Consider the following 24,573-nt stretch of genomic DNA (forward strand, 5'->3'; position numbering starts at 1 on the left):
TTTGATTTTAATATGTGATTGTGCATTTGTTGAAACACATGCATATACATAAATTTTTATTAATCAGAGCATAAGAAGCACATTTCATTACACTGCAGCATAGTATTTGAAAACAATTTATGAGGGAAATTAAATGATAGGAAGAATAGTTTTTATTTTTTAATTTTTTTTTCCAGTACCAGGAATTGAACTCATAACCTTGTGCTTGCCAGGCAGGTGCTGTGCTGCTGAGCTAAATCCCCAACCCCTTAGGAAGAGTAGTTTAAAAGACTGAGAAAAACAATTTGCTATAAGATAGGAAAATCCATACCATGATTGGAGGTTTCAGTCCGCACTGATCTGCAGGGTATCTTATGTATGTACGACCACAGTAGGAGGAGGATTAGGGTCATCATCATGCTGTGCCAGTTCGGGCTCTTTAGGTAGTGGACAGATGTCCAAATGTCCTGAATCTTTGGACCAAAGCCTCAAGAAAGGTCTCAGGGATCCAGAAAAAGAGCCTGGAAAAAAGCTATGGATGTGGCTTTTATCTGTCATGTTATAGAAAGAGACACTTCCATACTCATAGTCTAAGAAAATACACACTGTACTAGGGCTGTTTTTTAGAGTGAGTTTAGTTTCTGGGGAGGTGAGTGCCCAGTACTCATCGTTATAAAGCCTGATGGCCCAGAAACCATCCTCAGGGCTTATGTGAGTCTTCTCCTTCCTCCTTACATTATTGCGACAGATTCCCAGGTCCCAGGCTGTGCCGTTCTCAACCTTCACCTCCCAGTAGTGCCTCCCCGAGCTGATGGACTGGTGACCCAGCACGCAGGGGAGGGACTCAAATCTCAGCTGGCTCTTAGGGAGATCTTGAGGTTGCTCCCCCATGGTTACTCGTCTTTCTTGAGACAAGATGAGGGCAGGATGGGCTGTGTCTGGGTCCAGAGTCACATTTACTGCAAAGAAAACCAAACGTTTCATCTCTGAGAAGATTAGAGAGATGTTGAAATGAGGTTATGTGTATCAGCCTGAGACGTCTGGGACCAGCAGAGGAGAATATTCTCTCATAAGGATTCTATCCTCTCCCTCCCGCAACAACTCCCCCTGAGGTGGTGCAGAGCCTGAGAGTAGAGTCACTCTGGGATGGTCAGACTCACCAGCCTGGAAAAGTTCTTTCCTCCAGTCTGAGAAAAAGCATAAATGTGTATAATTAGATCTTATATTTGAATTTCTGGACACAAGATATAATTTTTTCTTTTTTAGCATTTTCTTTTTGTTATTTTTTTTCTTGGTAATGTCTCACTTATTCTATATCTTTTGTTTGAAATAAATTTTCCACTCCTTATCATTAAATATTCCTACAGAAATTAATAGCTCCAGTTCATACTTCCTGAGATGTAGACTGCAAGTGTACACTAGGATACAGTTACTCTCTTCTGGAGAAGTAACAAAATGACATTCTCCAACCAGCATCACTACTCCATTTAAGTGGAAGGATGGCTCTGAGTTGTGGCCATTGGAATAGGCACAGCAGTCCCCATACCATTTCTACACTTGAGAATAAAATACTTCGGGTGAATTTATTTGTCCTTGCTCTTATTAGAGCAGTGAATTACCCCGGACAGATGTAAGTTGTAAAGTGGAGTGTATAGAAGACTGGGGAAAGTACTTCTAGTATTACAGGCACATTGTGGATGAGAGAGTCCAGGAAAGACACCCAACCAGGAATAACCAGATTTTAATTTGCATGAGTAAAGAAAACTCTAAAATTGTGCCTGAGCTGTGCTTAACTGCTAACTGAGCAAAGGCAGTTCATGTTTTATAGAAATTATAGTTAATGATGTTGCTCAATTAATATATGCTAGCTTAAAATGAAGTTCTGTATTAAATGCTTCCAGTTTGTAGTCTTGATGGTGTTTAAGCAACAAGAGTAACAAAACAGAGAAAGCTGTCTGCGTATATAGTCACCCATGACACACAGTGAGAAAATCTTGTTAAAACTATACACGTTATCAGGAAAGTAGATCATGTGCCAGAACCATATTCTCCATCTAAAAAGAGATTTGGGGGGATCCTATCACGGCTCACTACAGGCAGTGTGGTGTGCAACACACTATCAAGTCTGCAGGGAGAAGCATCAGTACTTGGAAGTGACAGCATTCAGTGAAGGTATTAATGATATACTATTCAAAATAAATTGCTTATGACACAATTTTTCACCTGTTAAAAACATAAAGTAAGTGAGATAGGTCTCAGATTCAGTGATTTTCATATTCTATAAAAGTTGACTTTTTGGAGTTATGCTATGTTTAGGAAGCCAAAAACAGCTCAACATCTATTTTTGTAAATAGAATTTTACTAGAACCCAGTTAAGGCAGTTCACTCACATATTGCCTATGCTGTTTTTATGCTATGGGGACAGATTGACTAGTTGTGACAGGGACAATGCAGCACAGAAGTCTTAAAGTACTCATCTGGTCCTTTGTAGAAAATTCATGACAACTAATTTATAGAATAATCATAATAAGAGATAAAGATTAAAATTTATAAACGAATGCTGTAGTTTCCTTAATGAATATAGTATCTTAGAGAATAAAACAAATTAAAATGATAGAGTCCACAGTTACTTCAGATAGCAGCCATAAGGTGATCAGCCAGAAAGAGGGATATGTAAGAACATAAATCTGCTCGGTAAATGTGTCTGCAATTGTACTTTGGATGTCACTGTTGATGCATGAAACTAACTGGAAGGAAATACGTGAGATGCCTATAAAATTTGGAGCAAAGTAACTCAGCTTGGCAAATCCTCTCCACAAAAGACTAAAATAATTATTTTTTCAAAAATGAATGCTTTAGAGTTCTCCGAATGTGCAGTGGCACACATCAAACTCAGAAACACTTATGAAGGAACAACTATGACACATCAGAAAAAATGGTGGTAGTTTGAGCCGCAGCTTTTCCTGCAGTCCCTAAGTGAGTGGTGCTAGTTCTATCAGGTCACTCTTAACCATGAATTCCTGTAGTGTGCATGCTAACAGGCTTAAATTGAGTCAGAGACAGAGTACTGAAAAAATAGATGCTCAAGGAATATGTTAAGAGCAATAGCACAAGAATGAGACCATCTATGAACAATTTCAAACAGTTGAGGCAGGCCATCTTTGCAGCTACTATCATGTTTTATGTAGGGCCAGGCAACTGACTGGTAGGTAATACAGAGTTCCCGGAACAATCATAGTACACCTCGGTCCCCTGGATGCTCCAAATGCACACGTTTACACATATATTTGGTACAGAAGAAGTTCATGTCTGTGTGACCATCCTTGCATGAATATGAGACACTAAGTATGCAAATAGTGGGATGTGAGGAAAACTATATAACTGCCTGACACTTGAATGAATGTGCACAACAAACACAGCTTTGTAAAAAAAGGGTAAAATGTTATTGGCCCAAAATATTCAGTCAAAACATTTTATTCCTACCATTTGCTGACCAATGGATGAGTCCTAGAAGGCCAGGTTAAAAATATCACAATAATAGATTAGCAGAGACAGCAGCCACACGTTAAGGGAGAGAAGGCTATGAATGTAATCTTGGCAGCCATTAGACAAAATGAAAACATGGACAGCAACAGCAATTCCAAAGTGGAGGAACAAAACTGGAATCTAGTAGTGGTGTGACATTCCATATAATATTTATTAGTTGAGTTGCAACCAAATAGTACAAGGCATGCACAGGCCAGGAAAGCATGAAAAGTACCCAGGAAGAAAAGCAATCAGTGTAACTGTGAGGGCACTCAAGGTTGGGGTTAACAAACAAAGACCTCAAAGCAGATAAATAAATAATGTTGATGAACTAACACCGAAGTAAATGTATGGAACCAATCGTTGTTAAAAAGGGAATAAACGTTAATTCCTACTGGATTTGTAGAGAAGGTAGATTCAGTGGACTGAACAAAATTCTGTCTTCATTTCTTAGTATCCACTTTTCTTAACTTTTAAGTGTCTTATGAGACACAGGTGAGAAAAAAATCCAAAATATTTATAAAGTTATAGTTGCTAAGGTTTTTATGGAACAGAAATTAGGTAATATATATTTCTCTCTCCATTGAGCAGTATGCTATCTGACATAATTGACCCTTTGTGTGAGGGACAGTTTTTCCCTGCAGTTAGTAGTATGCTGTCTTATATAATCCAGGAGCCTACTTAGATGTCTTCAGGTCAAGGAGAATTTTCATAAAACTCAGTCACTCACCAGGGAACAAAAAAGACTTCTGCCAGCCTGCAAGTGTACAAGATGATGAGACGTCATTAATCTTCCTGGTTCTTCTCAGATCATTTTCTCTTTACTAAATTTTATTTTATGAAAAAAGTTTAAACAGAATTTCATAACAAAATCATAGGAGAATAACAATAGTTATTATGTTACATGTTATTATCTTTACAGTCATTACTCAGAGTACAAGACACGGGCATAAAAAATTCTCCAATCGGTATTAGCGCAACTTTCCTTTTCAGTGAACTAAGAGACACTAATAGTATAACTAACTTGTATTTTTCCCTTTTCCCTGACTTCTTTTCCTCTTTCTCCCATCCTAGTTCCCTTTTCCTTGGGAACAATTTCTTCCCATTTCACAATAACTATTGCACATTTCAGACCTTATTTACTCTTTCAATTTCTCACACCATGGAGCCAATATGATGTTTACACTTGTGAGTCTGATTTAATTCACTTATGAATGTTTTCTCAAGTGGCATCCATTTACCTATAAAAGCTTCACCTGTATCTTTCTTTATGATTGAATAGTACTCCACTGTATAAAACTGCCGTATCTTTTTTATTAACCCTCCAGTTGATGGGCGTTTGTATTGGTTCTAAGCTATTTCAAATTGTGCTGCTGTAAACATGGAAGCACACATATGACTTTGGTATGATGTTTTTAACTCTTCTGGAAATATACCCAGATGGAATAGTGGGGTCCAATGGGACCTCTAATCCTAGTTTTTTGAGGAATCTCCACACTGATTTCCACAGTGGTTGTACAATCTACACTCCCACCAACAGTGGAGAAGTGTTTCTTTTTCCCGACAGCCCCTCCAGCATTTGTTATTGGTTGAGTTCTTGATGATAGCCATGCTATCAGGAGTAAGATGGAATCTCAGTGTTGTTCTATTTTGTATCTTTTGAATGAGTAGTGGTTGAACATTTTGTCATATATTTATTGGCCATTTGCATTTTTTTTTACTTGGATTGAGTCTTTGAATTTGTGGGAGTCTGATTTTTTTCAATTCTTTATATATTCTAAACAGGAGTCTTTGGTTTGAGGGACAACTGCCTAAAATTTCTTCTGACTCAATGGGTTGTCTTTTCACTCTGTCAGTGATTTGTTTGATGTGCAAAAGCTTTTTAATAAGATAACATCACAGTTGTTGATTCTTTGAAGTATTTTCCATGCAATTTGGGTTATGATCATGAACTCTATCCCTACCCCTATCTTAAAACTTTCTACTTTCTCTTCCAGTAGATTGTTATTGTTTTAATATTTAGATTTTTGATGCATTTTGACTTTAGTTTAGTGCATCATAATAGAGATGGGTCTAGTTTTGGGTATGTAGAGAGCTAATTTTTCTAGCTCTATTTATTAAAGAGGCTATCTTTCTTCCAGTGAACATGTTTGGCCCGTTGTCAAAGATAAAGTGGTTGAGTGTGTTTGTAGTTATGCCTGCATCTTTTAATTCCACTGATCCTCATGTCATTTTTCTTTGCCAGTACCTTGCTGATTTTATCAGAGTAGCTTTGTAGTATAATTTCAGGGCAGGAGTTGTGATACCTCCTGCCTTGTATTCCCCGCCCCCCCCCCGAATTGCTTTCCCTATTTTAGTTTTTTTGTTTCCAAATGAATTTTAAGAATGTTTTCTGTAGTTCTTTGAGGTATGGTAGTTGTATTTTGATTGGGAGTGTACTAAATCTGTATAATAATTATGGGAGTATGGCCATTTTCGATATATTGGTGTTTTCTATCCATGAGCAAGGGGCATCTTTCCATTTTCCAATATCCTCTTTGATCTCATTTTTCAGAGTACTGTAATTTTCAATATATAGATCCTTTACTTCCTTCATTAGATTTATTCCTAAGAATTTCATTTTTGGGGATGCTGTTGTGAAGGGCATGGTTTCCCTGATTTATCTCTCAGTGAATTTGTTGTTTGTTTACAGGAATGCTATTGATTTTTGAGTGTTGACTTTTTATCCAAATACACAACTGAGTTTGTTTATTAAATCTAGAAGTCTTTTGTGGAGTTTTTGGAGTCTTCTGTGTAGAGTATCATGTCATCTGTGCATAATGATAATTTAACTTCTTCCTTTCCTGTCCTTACTCCTTTTATTTCTCTCTCTTGTAGAATTGCTCTGGCTAATGTTTCCAGAGCTACATTAAATAGGAGTGGTGATAGTGGACATCCTTGTATTGTTCCTGATTTTAGAGTGAAAATTTTCAGTTTTTGTCCATTCAGGACATTTTTTGGTGTTGGTTTGTCCTATATGGCGTTTATCAGATTGAGATAAAGGCCTTAAATTCTGTGGGGTTCTTGTCATGAATGAGTGCTGGTCCTCTTTTTTTGTCCTTGACATTCTGTAAGTATTTAGCTGCATTTTTATCTATGTGTCCCTATTCTTCCTCAAAATGACTCCTTTTCTCAACTTAAAAATATTATCTTTTTTTGAACAGAGAAATATAAAGATATATATATATATAAATGACTTATGAAAATTTAAACTAACGCTAGCAAAGGAGGAAAAAGAAGAGTAAAGAAAAAATAAATGAACAATAGAAAGAAACATGGATAGTTTGAGAAATGGAGATCTAAGGGAGGAAAAGTTCAAAGATAAATGCAAAGAAGACAGGGAAGCAATGATAGAAGAAAGCAAAAAGGAAGAAAGCAGCAGAAAGGGAGGGAGAGAGAGATACATAAGGATGAAAAGGCAGCAATTAGGGAGAATAAAGAGAAAAGAACAGAGATGGAGACAAAAATTTAAACAGAAAGAAATCAACAGTAATAAAAGTGAAAAGAAAAAAGGAAAATTTACAAAATATCCATAAAATACTTTCTCATACACATTAAAATATTCCAAATTAGAAAAAATTCAATTAAATATTATTAACTCCAACACTGAATACAGGCAATGTTATATTAGACCTGATTTTCTGCAGTGGGGTTTGAGGAGTGTAAGGTGTTTTATTATTTATGGCATTTGAACTGCGAGAGCGCTTCTGAGCTACTTACCGTCCTTAAACTGAGCTTTCATTTCATCTGAAAGGAGATGTACATGTAAGTCTGAGCCTCTTAAAGAGATAAAGATACAGAAAAAAGACATGCATTCCTCTGAGGAGTTCATCATAATCATTATTAATATCACACTAGCCAAGTCATTGTTCCTTTCTGAAATTGATTCTCTTGGAAAAAAATCAAGTTGAATCACATAATATTAAACACTTAATCAATGTAAGCAGGCAATTCATTTCTAACTTATTTCTAGAGTGGAAACTTGGCATTTCAAATGTATTCAGTTAATAATAAAGATGAAGGATGAAGTGAAGCAGGAGATTACTATAAGGATGATAGGAATTTACAAATGTTTAACTGAAAGAATATAATTACCAATTTCCTTTAGTAGTTTTTCTGAAAAACAAGTGTAAAAACTCATTTTTAGTATCACAGAAAGAAGAAAAAATTTTTTCTTGAGAGGATTACATAAAATTACATGGGTTAGTGTATTAAGATGTTAAAAATCACTATTTTTACTTAGAACACTTATTGACCAAATAGAAGGAAAGAAAAAAACATAGAGCAAGTATACAGAGATAATTCTTCAGTTGAAATTCAAGAAGGGAATCATCAAATTCTCCCAAGAATTATTCTTTTTACCTTAATTCAGAATGTGATATTTATGGTGTTGCCCTGTTATATGGCACCTGTGCAATCCCAGTTACAATTCCTCTCAGTATTTCCCATAGGTTAGGCATTTGCTAAGACTTTTAGATAACTGCTCAGTCGAATGCTGCCTAGGTGATGCGAAGCATGACTCCTCTGATTGTAGAAGAAAGATGAGAGCACTGCAGTGCAGATGTGTTAAACTCTAAAGCTGGAGACTGTAATCACTGTGCCATAACCCTTCACTCATGGAGCAGCCAGCTGCGGTTTCAGTCACAGGCAGAGAAGCTGGCCATCTTCTACACAGAACCGTCCAAGAAGAACTCTTAAGTTGTTTTCAGAATCAGATTGTGAGCAGGATAGGAATCCTGCGTTCCCTCAAATGCAATTCATACCAAAATTTCATTCATCTCAGAACCCTAAGAGTTATTCTTAGGGTTATGGACACAGGTAAAATTTAGTACAATATGTAAAGAGAAAGGTAAATGGAAAGAGTGAGTTAACGTTGGAGAAGAGGAGAAGAAAGAACAAGAAAGAGGAGGTGGAGATGCCAGAGGAGGAGGAGAAGGAGAATTAGTTAAAGGAATGTTTTTAGTGAGAAACCACAAAAATCACAGAGATATTTATAATGATGAGATGGGGGAATGGAAAAATAAGAAACTGGGATAAATAAAGATGTGAAGAACACATTTTACACATAAAATGTCATTAAAATGTACTATTCTTTTATGTAAATTGATCAGAGAAATAAAAATTACGTAGAAGAAACAAGAGCAAAACTTGAAATGAATGAAACGTAGAATGAAACAAGAGCAAAACAGAATGTATTATACAATCATTGACAGCTGGGTATGGTGACACAGGCCTGTAATCCTGCTACTCGGGATGCAGTAGGATTGCTGTGAGCTTAAGGCCAGCCTGGACAATATAGGGAGACCTTATCTCAAAAAAGTTATCACAAAATTGATATTGTTGGGGTACTTCTCTGTGCCAGTCTCTGTGGAGATGCTTTGAAAGTAGCACCACATTTATGAACTAAAGTGATCAGAAAATTAATTAGAAATATTTGTAAGAGTAACATGAGATTAGACAAAAAACACATTCCTTATTGCTTTCCACAGTTGTTTATTCCAGAACTACAATTTTATCCAGAGTGAGTTTCATATCAATTTGTCATTTATTTATTTATGTATGTATGTATGTATTTATATTTGAGAAGGACCAAGAAGAAACACTGCCATCAAAGATGTGTCTGTGAGAGCAGAGTGCAAATGAGACTGATACTCTAATATTTCCGGTTCATACATGTATACTAGAAGAATCTTAATGAAAATTAACTGAAAAATAGCTACTATTAACAATTGATTTTATACAATAAGGCAATTTGTTTTGTTTTTTTTTTGTGCTGCCTGTATTGCCCTGGGCATTATTAAAAATTAGCTTTTCATCTTTTAAAATTTTAATGTTTTATTTTTTATTTTAAATACAATAATAAAAAACAATAAAGCTGATGCATTCTGAGCAACTTTGTCAATAGCTGTAGTGGTGAATAATATTTAGATGTAAAGTTCCTTCAAAATGAACTCAAGATCCTCAGTCTCTCAGTTCTCAGTGATTAAAAATTAAGATAATGATGATAAATAATAAGGCCAGACATTATTTTGGACCACATTCAAGTAGCAGTTTATGAAAGATTTTAACTCAGTGGTTACACTGATGCAGTATTAGTGAACTGTCTTGTGGTTATTGTGCAACTTCCTAGATTACTACGATTATGCAGCAGTAAAAGTCCTATTGGGAAAATTCAAACTTGCTGTCACTGGCCCTTTGTCCTAAACTCCACAGTGCAGTCTAATGCTCCGTTACCTTTTACGTTCATTAGTGGAGAATCTGCCGTGGGCGTATATGGGAGAATTTACTCTCGCCTTCATGTCATGGTCCTCGACAAGTTCCTTGATATATGCTGATATCTCATTCATTTGGTGCCTCTCTCAGTTTTTGGGGGAGGTATGGGAAATACAATTCAGGCCCTTGCACTTGCCAGGCAGGTGCTTGTGCCACTGAGCTATATCCTCGGCCCAATCAATTTTTTTAAACTGTCATTTGTGCTTATGGCTTCTTTCTTATTTGCTTTGTTATTATTTGTTTTCATCTTCATATTGAAATTCTTACATCATCAGATAGACAGGGTAAAAGTTAAGAATTTGGTTGCTATTACTTTATGATTAAGAGACTGCATGATTCACAGGTGTTACAATTTATTTTCTCTCAATTTAATGTGATATGTACTAGTGGAGAGAAACTAAGGTACTGATTTACCCGTACTTTTTAATTATAGAGAAAAATATTTTCAGTAGAACAACAAAAACCTTAGGGCAAACAGCATTCTTCAATTAGTATATTGTGCTGTTCAATTGGTTAAAACATCCTGGAAAGGCCCCCAGAATTCAAAGCCATATTCAAAGGTAGCAAAAATATGTGCAATAATAAATCTTATAGATGAACTTCGCTTTTATTTTTTAACATCTTGTTACATTTCTAACATTTACTCAAAATGGATCAAAATGTATCAAAGATCTAAATGAAAAATTTCCCATTGTAAAACTCTTAAAAGGGAGCATGTGATACTTCTTTAGGTTCTTTGATTTGGGAGAGGATTTTTAGAAATGATAGCAAGGTAGAAGCAATAAAAATAGATAAATTGATTTTCATAAAAATTGTAAAATATACATCAAATAACTCTTACAATTTAAATACAAAAATAAAACAACTCATTCAAAAAAAGAGAAGGACTTAAAGAGATATTTCTTCAAAGAGAATAGGCAAATGAAAACAAGCACATGAAACAGTGTCCAATTTCTCTCATGGCTAGGGAGATGCAAATCATAGTTATGGTGATACAGCACTTCACAGGTGCTAGTGTGGCTTTAATTAAAATTTAAAAAAATTGGGAAAAATGTTGAAATTAGTGTAGAGAAGTTTAAATTTGTGCATTCTTAGTGGAAATATAAAGTAGTGCCATTTTCTCTGTCTTTTTTCCTATAGTCTATCTTTCTTTTGCTCTTTATCTATATATTTTTTCATATGAGAAACCCTGTGACATTTAAGCTTGTGTGTCTGAATTACTTCACTTTCCATTATGGTCTCAAGGTGCATCTATTTTTCCATGAGGGGCTCAAAAGTAGTGCCATTTTTCACAGGAAAATTTTAGCAAAATCTGTATGATCCAACATTTCCATTCCCAGTGTATACTCCTTCAAATGACAAAACTGGCCTCAAGCACATACTTGTACAGGAATGTCCATGACAGCAGTATTCACAGCAGACAAAAACTGGAAAATATCCCAATGTACGTCAATAGTAAATGGTTAAAGAAAATTGTGTATACTCATCCAGTGGAGTATTACTCAGTCACAAAGAGAAGTAAAGTACTGATACACATTACAGCCTTGTGAATACTGAAAACTTTGTAGAGGTGAAAGTAGGCAGTCACAAAATGTCATAGACCCTGCGGTGTCCTAGACATGGGGTGACCAGAGCAGATAAATTCATAGAGACAGAAAGCAGAACAGTGATTGTGAGAGGCTGAGAGTTGGGGAAGCAGAAGTGACTTCTCAGTGGGCCCTGAGTTTCCTTACCCAGGCTCTGTGGGAGCTACATGAAGGTGAGACCTGCAGCACATCGTCAGTGTACTAAACACAGTGGAGCTGTGGCTCTGGAGTGGATGCTTTAGTTTTGCATGACTTCTACTTCAAATAAAGTAACTAATCAACATGAGCAATATTCACATGACATAAGCGAACATCTCTCATGGAGTCAAGGCCTGGCCTTGTTTAAATTACATAATTTGTATACATATGAAGGTAAAACATCTACCTCCTTAAGTTTAAAATACCTTGAATTTTTTTGAACAAGTAGTAGAGAAAAATTTGGCAGTTGAAATAATAAAAGGAAAATATTTCAAGACAGATTAAATTGAAGCAAAATGCAAACTGAAAAGTGGAGCTGCACTAGAGGCAATGTTTTACTTTTTCTACAAACTGTGAAGATAAGGATGCCTTTCCCCGCTTTGTTATTGCCTAAAATTTGATTCTATGTAGTAATGGCCTTAATCAAAGTAGATCAAGATTTGAAACTCACCATGTTCCATTTTAATTTTACATGCAAAACAAATGGGAAATATTGATGAAATAAGTGAAGTAATTTATCAATGTAATCACAAATGATTACATATTATGGGTCTTGGGGCAAAGAGAATTAACTGATGGTGAGGAACACAGAGAGAGAGATAAACAGAGAGAGACAGAAGGAAAACTAGAGAGATAGAGACAGAGTACACAAATGTCTAAAGTATTTGTTAATAAGAATACAGAAAAATCACAAATAGATCTACAAAGGAGCAAGCAGTGGAAAAATAAGGAAGTAGTCATAAATTACTGTAGGAAGATCATATTTTGTGCATAAAATGTCATTAAAATTTACCATTCTGTCTTCTAAGTTTATCTGAAAAATAAAAATATATCAAAATCACAAACAAAACCAAAATATAGTCTAAGATCATTGAATTTTTGAGTGCTGCTCTGTACCAGGCCCTATGGAAATGCTTTGCAAGGAGCATCCTTTACAATCTAAAGTGCTCAGAAGACGAATTAGTAGACATAGTTGGAAGAGTAACATTAGATGAGAGGACGGACACGTCCCTTGTTGTTTTTGAAGTCACTTGTTCCACAGATAGAATTTTATGCTAAACGAGTCAGACTTCAATTTGCTATATAATTTATTTATTTATTTATATTTTTTTCAGTAGGTACCATGGAGAAACTTTGACATTATTGGTAAATCTGTGGTGTTAGTGGCTAGTGACATAGATATGCTAATATTTCTGGTTCTTTTGTATGTATCAGAAACATCATTTCATAATTAACAACCACTAACAATTGATTCTATATAATAAAATTATTCATTTGGTTTTTTGTTTTATCTGTGTGGTTCCCAGCATTATTTAAAATAAGATTTTCACTTTGTATTTTGAACAATTTTTCAGTAGATGAAATTTAGTGATGAATTAATATTTAGATGTAAATTCCCTCAAAATACAGCTGAAATCCTATATGTCTGGTTAGGTGTGATAAAAATTAAGGTTCACCTTATAATAAGATGCTAAAGCTAGCCATTAGTAAGAAGTACATATAAATTAGAGCTCATGAAAAATTTTAAAATTAACTCCATCATTACAAAGATGAACAATTACTGAACTGTGTTTTGTGTCCTGTGAAAAACATATTCTAAAATCATTGACATTCTTTGAATGCTCCTTTGTGCCAGGCCCTATGAAAATGCTTTGCCTGGAGGATCACGTTTACAATCTCAGGTGCTTAGAAAATAAATTAGTGGACATATTTGGAACAGCAACATGAGATTAGAGGAAGCACACATTCCTTGTTGTTTTTCATAGTTTCTTGTTCCAGAGCTAGAAGTTTATATGAAGTGAGTCTGACATCAGTTTGCCATGTTATTTACTTATTTCTGGCTTGGACCCTGAAGAAACAGTGACAACAGTGATACATCTGTGGAAGTAGAGTGTGAGTCTGACACATACAGTTATATTCCTGGTTTCTGTGTATGTAGTAGAAGAATCTTGTCATCATAAACTGCTATTAACAAGTAGTGATATAACAGAATATTATCTCTCTATAGGATGTGTGAAACTTCCAGCATTATTGAAAGATCACTTTTCACCTTCCATTTTGAACCTTTTGACAAAAGCTGAGGTTAATAGTGCATTAAAATTTGTTCATAAATTCCCTTCAAAGTAGACACCCTCAATCTCTGGGTGTGGTTTGATGAAAATTAAGCTTCATTGCAAGATGATAAGTAATAAAGCCAGATATTTTGGAGCACATCTAAGTAGCAGCCTATGAAAGATTTTAAGAGCAACTCAATTGTTACAAAGATGAAGTATTAGGGAACTGTATTTTCTGTGCTGTGCAGCTTCCTAGAGTACTAAAATTATGCACCAGTGGAAGCCATATGAGAAAATTCATCAAAGTGGATTGCCTTTTACATTGATGAGTGCAGAACCTTCCGTGGGCTTATATGGGAGAATCTACTTCCTTTTTCATGTCATGGTCCTTCAGAGTAGCTCCGATATGTGCTGATACCACATTCATTTGTTGCCTATGAACAAAAGATAATTTTCAACTATCTTTTGTGCTTATGGCCCCTCACTCTCATTCTCTTTGAATTGCTCGTTTTTATCTTCATAATGAAATTCTCACATTATGAGATAAATTCGGAAAAGGTAAATGTTATAATTCTGGTTGCTAATTATTTTTCCTTAATGTACTTTAATGATTCCTAGGTAGTACAATTCATTTTCTTGTCATTTATTTTAATATATGATAGTGGAGAGAATATAAAGTATATATATGTTTTAATATTAGAGAAAAACTTTTGAATTGGTGACAAATACTTAGGGTAAAGGAATACTCTTCAATTACCAAGTTGTGATGTCCAAGGAATTAAAATACTGTGAAAATGCTTTGAGAAAAATTTGTGCTTAGAAAACACATCTTCAGTATTAATTCATATAAATGAGTGTCTCATTCATATTGTTAGTATTCTCTTATACTGATAGTATTTACTGAAAATGAAGCCAACGTAGCTCAAACATCTCAGTGAAAGAGTTTGGAATGATAAACATCTTCCAGGTGCACAATCTGATATTTCTCGCTGCTCTTTGGTTTTTAAATTTTACTTTATTTTATGGTTTTGGTACCAGGAACCAAACTCAGGACTTTACTCTTGCCAGGCAGGAGCTTGTGCCACTGAGCTATATTCCTGGCCACCCTTTGATTTTAGAGTGGAATTTTAGAAATGATAATGAGGTAAGAGCAGTAAAAGAAAAGTAGATAAATTGAATTTCATAAAAATTTGCAAAGTGTATGTACGACAATGAAGTCTTGTAGCTTAATTACAATGCAGTAACAACTGAAACACATACTTGTATGGGAATGTTCACTGCAGCAGCATTGACAATAGTAACAAGCTGACAAAACGCCCAATGTCCATCATGAGGCAAATGGTTAAAAAGTTTCAGGTATTCTAGTTGAGTGGCACTCAAACTCAGATATACCAGTTGGTTGGTACTCTGCCATGAAAAGATAGAAAGTATTGATGCATGTTACAACATGATGAATCTTCAAAGCTGTGTACACATGAAAGAAGGCAGACTCAGATGTTCACAGATTGAAACATAGTTATGAGGAAGACGGACCAAATAAATTCATAGACAGAGAGAAGATTACTGATTGTCAGAGGCTGAGTGCTGGGGTAATTAGAAGTGTCTTCTCAGTGGACCCTGCATTTAGTCATGCATGAAGCCTCTCTCTGGGAGCTACATGAAGGTGAGTGTTGCACAGCACTGTGTATGGGCTCAATGTCATGGAATTACATACTTTAGAGTGGATATTTTAGTTTTGTATGAATTTTACCTCAAGGCAATCAATAGAAGCAATCTTCAAATGAAATAAGAGTGCTTCGTGCATGAAATCAAGAACTGGCCTTGTTTAAATCGCTTAATTTGTATGTGTGTCAAGATAAAACATCAACCTAGTTTGGTTTAGAATGTCATTCATTTTTCTGAACAAGCAATTAGAGAAAAACTTGGCAGTTGAAAAAGCAAACAGGAAAAATTTCCAATACAGATTGAATTAAAGCACAATGCAAGCTGAGTGATACAGCTGCACTAGAGGCAATGTTTTATTTATTCTACAAAAAAATGAACATGAGGAAACCCTTTGCTTCTTTGTTATTGCCTAAAATTTGGTTCTATATAGTAATATTCTTAGTCAAAGTGGATCAACATTTGAAACTCACCGTTTTCCTTTTTAATTTTACCTGCAAAACAAATGAGAAATATTGATGAAATAAGTGAAGTAATATATAAATGCAGTCACAAAGGATCAAATATTAGGTGCCTTAGGGCAAAGTGTATTAACTGATGGAGAAGAACAGATAGAGATAGAGATAGAGATAGAGAGAGAGAGAGAGAGAGAGAGAGAGAGAGAGAGAGAGAGAGAGAGAGAGAGAGAGAGAAATGGAGACAGAGACAGAGAGAGCAGAATGTTTAAAGGTTTTTTAATAAGAATACATAAAAGTTGCACATAGATTCTTCTACAAAGGAGCAAGGAGGACTGGAAAAATAAGAAAGCAGTCATAAATAATGGTAGGAAGATCATAGTTTGTACATAAAATTCACCATTCCTGGTTCTAAGTTGATCTGAAAAGTAAAAATATACCAAAATCACAATCAAACCAAACCAAAACATATTCATTATCATTGATATTATTTGAGATTTTCTCTGTTCCAGGCCCAATGGAAATGCTTGACTAGGAGCATCACATTTACAATTTAAAGTCCTCAGAAAATAAATTAGTAGACTTATTTGGAAGAGTGACATGAGATTAGAGGAAGTACACATTCCTTGTTGCCTTTCATATTTCTTGTTCCAGAACTAGAAGTTTATGTGAAGTGAGTCTGACATCAATTTGCTATGTTATTTATTGATGTTTGGCTTGAACTCTGAAGAAACAGTGACAAGATCAATACTTCTGTAGAAGTAGAGTGTGAGTGAGACACACACACTAATATTTTTGGTTTCTCTGCATGTAGTAGAAGAAACATGTCATCATAAATGACAATTAATAAGTTGTGATTTTACAGCACAGAAGATTCTTTCTCTGTAGTACCTTTGTAACTCCCAGCATTATTAAAAAATAGCTTTTCACTTCCATTTTGAACATCTTTGTCAAAAGCTGAAGTTAGTAGTGCAATAAAATTTGCATGTAAGTTCCCTTCAAAATAGACACACTCAGTCTCTGGTTGTGGCTTGAAAATTAAGCTACAGTGTAAGGTGATAAGAAATAAAGCCATACATTTTGGAGCACATCTAAGTAGCAGTCTATGAAAGATTTTAGATGTAACTCAATAATTATGAAGAACACATATTAGTGAATTGTTTTCTATGTGTTGTACATTTTACTACATTACTAGGATTGAGCAGCGGTAAAAGTCCTATGGGAACAATTCATATCACTTGCTGTCACTGGCCCCTTGTACTAAACTGCACAATGCAGTCTAACACTCCATTGCCTTTCCTTTTTTTGTCCATTGCCTTTTACACTGATGAGTGCAGAACCTGCCATGGGTTTATATGGGAGAATCTACTTGTTCTTTCATGTCATTGTCCTCAAAAGTTGCTCTCATATGTGCTGATATCTCATTCATTTACTGTCTTCTCTAATTTTTAAACTGTCTTTTGTGCTTATGGGCCCCCCTCTCATTTGCTTTGTTATTGTTTATTTTCATCTTCATTAAGAAATTCTCACATTATCAGATAATTTAGAAGGAGTAAAATATTAAGATTCTGGTTGATAGTCATTTTTCATTAATGTACTGTATGGTTCCTGCATATTACAATTTACTTTCTCACAATTTATTTTAGTACATCTGAGTGGTGAGCAGATAAGTGAAGCATATAGAAATCCAAATAATCATAATCAGAAAAAAATACCACAAGGCATGCAATAGCAAGATTCCAGAAATTTAGTCTAAGAACAGAATATTAAAAATTGTGAGAGAAAAGAAATAAATCACCTATAATGGAAAACCCATAACAATTACGATAGACTTCTCAACACAAACCTTAAAGTCAAAGAGAACTTGGAATGAGGTATTTCAAACCCTGAAAGAATACAACCTCCCACCCAGATTGATATTCCCCACAAAATTATCTTTCAAAATTGATGGAGAAATAAGATACTTCCATGATAAAGAGCATGTGAAGGAATTTATGACCACCAAGCAAACATTCTGAAAATTTCTCAAGCATATCCTAGAAAGAAATAATAAATAGAACAATCAATCTTATGTTGTTCTTCTTTGCTTCACCTGGGAGGTGTTGGATTGATTTTTCATGCTCCCTTGCTGTTTTTAAGATATCATTAAGATAACTTTATTTTTATGACCACTAACTGCAATCCTGTCTTCTAGATCTGAAAGTCCACCTTTGCCTTCCTTCAGTCTATTGCATATACTTTCATTGGAATTTTTAATTTGGACTTCTGTTTGGGTAGTTTCATGGCTTCCATTTTTTTTCTATGTTGGGTATTCATGGTTTCCATTGTTTTCCTAAGCTCCTCTACTTTTTTTGTGTGTCTAGATTCATTAGGCATATTTCCCATTTTGATCTCCATTTCTTTTTTTACCAGGGAGATTATTTTTTCTATAGCCATATCGATTTGTTTTTTCTACTTCTGCTGCTGCACATTGATCAGAGTCAGTGAGAAAGCTGGGGATAGTGTAAAAGCCATTAAAAACTTCTTTGCAGAAGTAATGGCAGAAAACTTCCTAAACATATTCAAAAAATTTGACATACAAATAAGAGAGGCATATAGAGCTCCAAATAGCCACGATCTGAACAAATCTACACCAAAGCATATAATGATCAAGATTACAGCACAAAAACAGAATATTAAAAATGGTTAGATAAAGGGAACAAATCATCTATGAAGGAAAACATAAGAGAATTATAGCAGACTTCTCAACACAAATCCTCAAATCTAGGAGAGGTGGGTGGGAAATGTTTCAAGTGCTAAAGGAAACAAATTCTAACCCAGATTGATGCATCCTGCAAAACTATCTTTCAGAATTAATGGAGAAATAAGACACTTCCACTACAAAGAACAACTGAAGAAATTCATGACCACCAAAGGAGCACTCCAAAATGCTCTGAAGGATATTCTAGAGAGAGATAAGGAAGCCCATAATGCCAAGAATACCAATAGAGAGACACCACCAGGCAGAATAAGCAGTTAAATAGAGGGCAAAGGCAGGGTACCAACAATAGGAAAAGTAATATATGAAGGATAAGCTAATACCTACCAGTTATAACCAACAATGTAAATGATCTAAATTCACCAATCAAAAGAAATGGCCTGGCAGGATGGATGAAGAAGCAAGATCCAACAATATTCTGCATTCAAGAAACACACTTAACTAAAAAAGAAAAGCTGGGGACCCCAAATTATAAGTTGACATAAAATCTTTCTGAGAACATTCTTGTCCTGCCTTGTGGGCTGTTTTTTTGTTTGTTTGTTTGTTTGGGGTTTTTTTGTTTTTGTGTTTTTCTGGTACTGGGAATCAAACTCATGACCTTGCGCTTGCCAGGCAGGCACTGTGCTGCTGAGCTAAACCCCCAGCCCCTGTGGGCTGGTTTTGGAATGTGGAAATTTTGCTTCCTCTCAGTCACCTCTGAGATCTTGATAGTCAGTGAGGCTTAAAGCTCACAGAGCAAGATGAAGCCACTGAAAACAATACAGGGAAAACTAGTATCCGTGTATGGGGAAGAATCTTAACTTTTTTCCTTTATGATGTTAAATATGCCCATTCTATCACTACGTCTATGCTGTTCCCCTTTGTCTGCACTGCCTAATAAAATGGTAGCTAGCAGAAGACTCTTGGTCTTTGCTCCCAGAGCACGTTGATCATTCCAGAGCCCTATTTTCTCACAGTTTTTGTCTATTTTTCTTTTTCTTTCTCAGGATGCACCATAGTTCTGGCAGGAGACTGGGAATCATTGCAGGGGTTCCTGATAACTGGTGCCATGGAAAGGGTAGCTATTCTACTTGCAGACAATGTGAACTTTAAAACTGCCTGATCAAAAGAGACAAGGTCACTGTATACTTGTTACAGGAAAATTCCAAGGAAAAGAGATAACAATCATAAATACACATGCACCAAATACCAGTGCACCTAAATACATAAAACAACTATTAATGTGATAGGAAACTAACAATGGTTGTTGTATTACCTACTGGTATCCTCAAGTTGGATACTCATATAAACAAATATAGACATGTAAGATTGATCAAACACTTAAACATTAACTGTTCCATTCAACAGAGCAATAAAAGTCAGTAGTACAACTATGTTAGATATCCTGTGTATACATACAGACATATTTCCCCCTTCTTTTCTCTTTTCCTTCATCCCAGTTGTTCTATCACCTTGTCTGAAAATATGTATTGCTTGTATTATTTCTGTGTTATTCCTAAATGTATGTGTGTTTGGTAATATGTTTTTGATCTTTTATCTTTAAAATAAAAAACCAAATATTAATGGACATGAAAAAATCAAATAAGCACTAACATAATTGCAGTGAGGGACCTCAATATCCCACTGTCACAAATAGGTCCACTAGACAAAATATCAACAAAGTTATCAGAACTAAACCAAACCTGTGTATAAATGACTCAGTAGTTGTGTACAGAATGTTTCACCTCACATCATAAAACACATTCTTCTCATCTCCACATGGGATGTTCTCAAAAATGAACCACATATGAGCCCATAGAACATGCTTAAATAAGTTAAAAGCAATTGAAGTTATGCCATGCATATTATCTAACCATAGTGCAATGAAATTGGAAATGAGTGGCAAAAGAAACCACAAAAAATACATTAACACCTGGAAGTTAAACAACACTGTCCTAAATAACTAATGGGTCACAGAGAAAATTAAGAGATTAAGTAGCATCTACAATTAAATGATAATGCTGACACAATATACTGAATTGATGGGATGCAAGGAAATTTCCTAATAGGGAAATTTATAGCAGTGAATTCTCATATCAGGAAAAGAGAATGCATCAAATAAACAACCTAATGTTGAATCTCAAACTTCTAGAAAAAGAACATATCAAACCCAAAGCTTGTATGATGGAGGAAATTATAAAAATAAGAATAAATTAATGCTATCAAGACTAAGGAAGCAATACAAAGATTCAATGAATTGAAGAGTCAGTTCTTTGAAATACTAAATAAAATTTATAAATTTTATTTATAAATAAAGACTCAAAGTCAAGCAATTAGGAATAAAAAGGGTGAAATCACAATGGATCCTGTGGAGATGTGGAAGATAATCAATATATATGTTGAGAAGATTTTAATAAAATGGAAAATATGGAAGAAATGGACAGATTCCTAGATACACATGAACTGCTGAAGCTGAATCAAGAAGATATGAAAACTCAATAACCCAGTATTAATCAATGAAAGTGATAATGTAATTAAAAACTTACCAACAAAAAAAGAGCCCAGGTCCTGAAGGATTCACTGCCGAATTCTACAAAAATTGACAGAAGATCTAATGCTACTACTAATGAAAATCTTTAATGAAATTGAAAGGGAAGCAGTACTCCCAAAATCAATCCTGGGAGCAACTTTAACCTTGACACCAAAACCAGAGAAGGAACTAACCAAAAAAGAAAACTACAAGCCAATTTTGCTAGTGAACATAGACCCAAAAATCCTGAGAAAGATACTGGAAAACAGAATGCAACAAATCAACAAGATTATTCATATTGTATTGTGACCAAGTAGGATTCATCCCAGGGATGCACCTATTCATGAGAATACTCTACAGAAAATAGGAATACATGGTCTATATCTCAATCTGATAAAAGCCATTGTGGTGGATTGACAACTGGTGGTCAACTTGTAACATGGAGCTGAACTGAATCAGCATGGTGCTGGGTATGGCGAGCCCACCTGAAGATTGTTGCCAACAAAATAAAATGAGAACTGAAGAGGTGCTGTTAGGAAGCTGTAGGGATCTGTTCTCCTGGGCATTGTTGGTTCTCCTGAGGAGCTTGTTATGCTGGCTTTCTTGATGTGAATGCAGCTGTTCTCATTGTCAAAGGAGCTTGGGACCTTGTCACTGAGAATGGCTAGAGTTCACTTTGGGGGAGCTCTGTTCCTTACTTTGAGCACTGTTTCCTGGTTCTGGAGGGGAAGATTGTGCAGTGTTCAATGTCCTGGAGAAGCTTGTTGTGCTGGCTTTCCTGATATAGATTCAGCTGTTCTTGGAGGAGCTTGGGACCTCATTGTTGCTGATGATGGCTGTGATACTTTTGCAGGGAGCTCTGGTCCTTACTTTGAGCATTGCTTTCTGGATTTAGTGCAGATCCCTCAGCCTGCTGGCCCAGATCCTTCATCCTGCTGTCATAGGCTTTCTAGCTTTCACCACTGACCTTTGGGCCTTCCCAGTGCAGACCCTTGAAACAGGTCGACATTACATTGTCATGGGATCTTGGCCTCCATTTGGACTCATGGAGTGTATTGTTATGGGATGTAAGTCTTCAGCAGGACTCATGCAGGACATTGGTGTTGGATCCAGGCCTTCAGCTGGATTCTCTGGATCATTAGTGTGTGGAGAGATTTCCTGCTCTCTCTTTGTATATGACTATTTGGGCAACTATTATAAAAAATCTTATAAATTATGTGTCCTGATTGTTCCCCTTGAAAACCCTGACCACATCATCCATCTATGACAAAGCAACAGCCAACATCATACTACATAGTCAAAAACTGAAAACTTTCACTGAGAAATCAGGAACAAGACAAGGGTATCCACTATCAGCATTCTTATTCAATATAGTTCTGGAAACATTAGTCAGAGCAATTAGATAAGATAAAGAAATAAAATAAATATGAATTGGAGTGCAAGAAGTAACATTATAATTCTTTGCAGATGACATGACAGTCTACATAGAAGACCCCAAAAACTCCACCAAAGACGTCTAGATTTAATAACCAAATTCAGTGGTGTAGCTGGATGCAAAGTCAAAACTCAAAAATTAATAGCACTCCTGTACACAAACAACAAATGCCCTAAGAGAGAAATTAGTGGAGCAATCTCTTTCACAATAGCATTGAGAAAAGGAGAAATCACTTTGAAGATATCAATATGTAATACAACAAGCATTGTTAATTTCCTACCACTTTGTTTGTAACTCTGTATTGTCTGTACTGTTCTTTTGCTGTTTTGTAAAAGGTTGTCTGTCTGTTAATGTTTTCCTCCTTTTATTTTTAAAATAAAAAAAGAGAAAAGGAAATATTAGGAATCTTTCTAACAAAGGAATTAAAAGATCTATACATTGAAAAGTATAGTACTCTGAAAAAGGAGATGGAAAAGGATAACAGAAAATCGAATGTTATCCCTTACTTATGGTTGGAAGACCCAACATAGTAAAAGTGACTGTACTCCCAAAATTATAATACAGATTTAATGCAATCCTAGTGAAAATACCATTAGCATACCTCACAGAGCTAGAGAAAACATCCCCAAAATTCATTGGATCTGGAAGAGACCTAGATGTATCAAACATAATCCTAGGCAACAAGGGCAAGGCAAGGAGCATCACAATCCCTGACTTGAAATTATACTACAAACCTACTGTGATAAAAATATCATGGTATTGCCAAAAAAATAGACCTGAAGATCAGTGCAACAGAATGGAAGATGCAGATGCAACTCCAAGCATCCCCAGCCAACTCATCTTCGAAAAAGGGAAATGCACATTCACTGGATGAAAAATAGCCTCTCTGCTAAATGGTGCTGGAATGACTCTTTTTCCACATGCCAGACTAAAACGAGACCCATGTGTCTCTGTGCACTAAACTAAAATCAAAATGGATCAAAGATCTAAATATTAAAATAGAAACACTAAATCTGTTGCAAAAAAGTATAGGTAGAACACTTGAAGACACAGTGTCATGGTTTGTGTCCAGATGTCCCTCCAAAGCCTCATGTACTCATGGGACAGGCTTCTAGAGTTTATGATTCATTCATGGTCCAGGGCTGGGATTATAGGTGTGCTACACCTGCCTTGGAGGGGGGTAGTTTGCATACAATATAAGGGAGGGAAAGAGGCTTGCTTGCTGCTCCTCTCTTTTGTTCTTGCTGCTTTTGCTGTTTTCCACCACCATGAACTTTTGCCCTCTGCCATGTGCCACTCTGCCTTGGAGCCAGCAATGTATGGACTGAAACCTCCACAAACTGTGAGCTAAATAAACATTTCCTTCCTTAACTTTGGGTGTCAGGTGTTTTGTCCCAGCATTGAGAGAAAAGTAACCAAGACATATAGGTATAGACAAAGATTTCATAAACAAAATCCTGATTGCACTGTAAATACTACAATGAATCAAAAACTTGGATCTCATCTTTTTAAAAAGCTTTGCACAGAAAAAGACATTATGAACAGAGTGAAAACACAACCCACATAGTGGGAAAATTTTTTTAGCTAATTGTCCCTCAGACAAAGGACTAATATATAAAACATATAAAGAATTGAAAAAAATCTGACCCTCCTACTTTAAAGACCCTATTGAAAAATGGGATCTGAGATGAACACACACTTCTCAGGAGAAGAAATGCAAATGGGAAATAAATACATGAAAAAATGTTCAATATTACTGTTCTTTTGAGAGATGCAAATTAAAACAACACTGAGATTCTATCTAACCACAGAAAGAATGGCAATTATTGAGACATAAACTAATAACAAATGCTGTTTAGGGTGTGAGGAAGAAGGAACACTTCTCCACTGTTGGTGGGAGTGTAGACTGGTCCAACCACTCTGGACATAAGTGTGGAGATTCCCCCCAAAAAAACTAGGATTACAGGTCTCATTCGACCTAACAATTCCCCTTGTAGGTATCTTCTTGGCAGAGAATTGAAAACATCATACCACGGTAATATATGCGCACACATGTTTAGCAGCTTAGTTTTTATTTATTTATTTATTTATTTATTTATT

The 24,573-nt window shown here is 35.5% G+C and overlaps 1 protein-coding gene across 1 annotated transcript in view; it reads right to left on the reverse strand.

Annotated features, from left to right (window-relative positions):
• Window positions 1-219: 219 nt before the first annotated feature.
• Window positions 220-24,573, reverse strand: part of LOC102018220 (butyrophilin subfamily 1 member A1-like) — a 50,963-nt gene continuing 26,609 nt past the window's right edge. The window contains exons 3-8 of the mRNA XM_005389445.2: window positions 15,790-15,810; window positions 12,394-12,414; window positions 7,264-7,290; window positions 4,235-4,261; window positions 1,140-1,166; window positions 220-938 (exon numbers count right to left, since the gene is read on the reverse strand). Coding sequence (XP_005389502.2) covers window positions 352-938; window positions 1,140-1,166; window positions 4,235-4,261; window positions 7,264-7,290; window positions 12,394-12,414; window positions 15,790-15,810 — 710 coding nt within the window. The 3' untranslated portion in view covers window positions 220-351. The remainder of the gene's footprint in view (window positions 939-1,139; window positions 1,167-4,234; window positions 4,262-7,263; window positions 7,291-12,393; window positions 12,415-15,789; window positions 15,811-24,573) is intronic.

Source organism: Chinchilla lanigera, unplaced genomic scaffold, assembly GCF_000276665.1.
Source record: "Chinchilla lanigera isolate Chin_1 unplaced genomic scaffold, ChiLan1.0 scaffold00036, whole genome shotgun sequence".
NCBI lineage: Eukaryota > Metazoa > Chordata > Mammalia > Rodentia > Chinchillidae > Chinchilla > Chinchilla lanigera.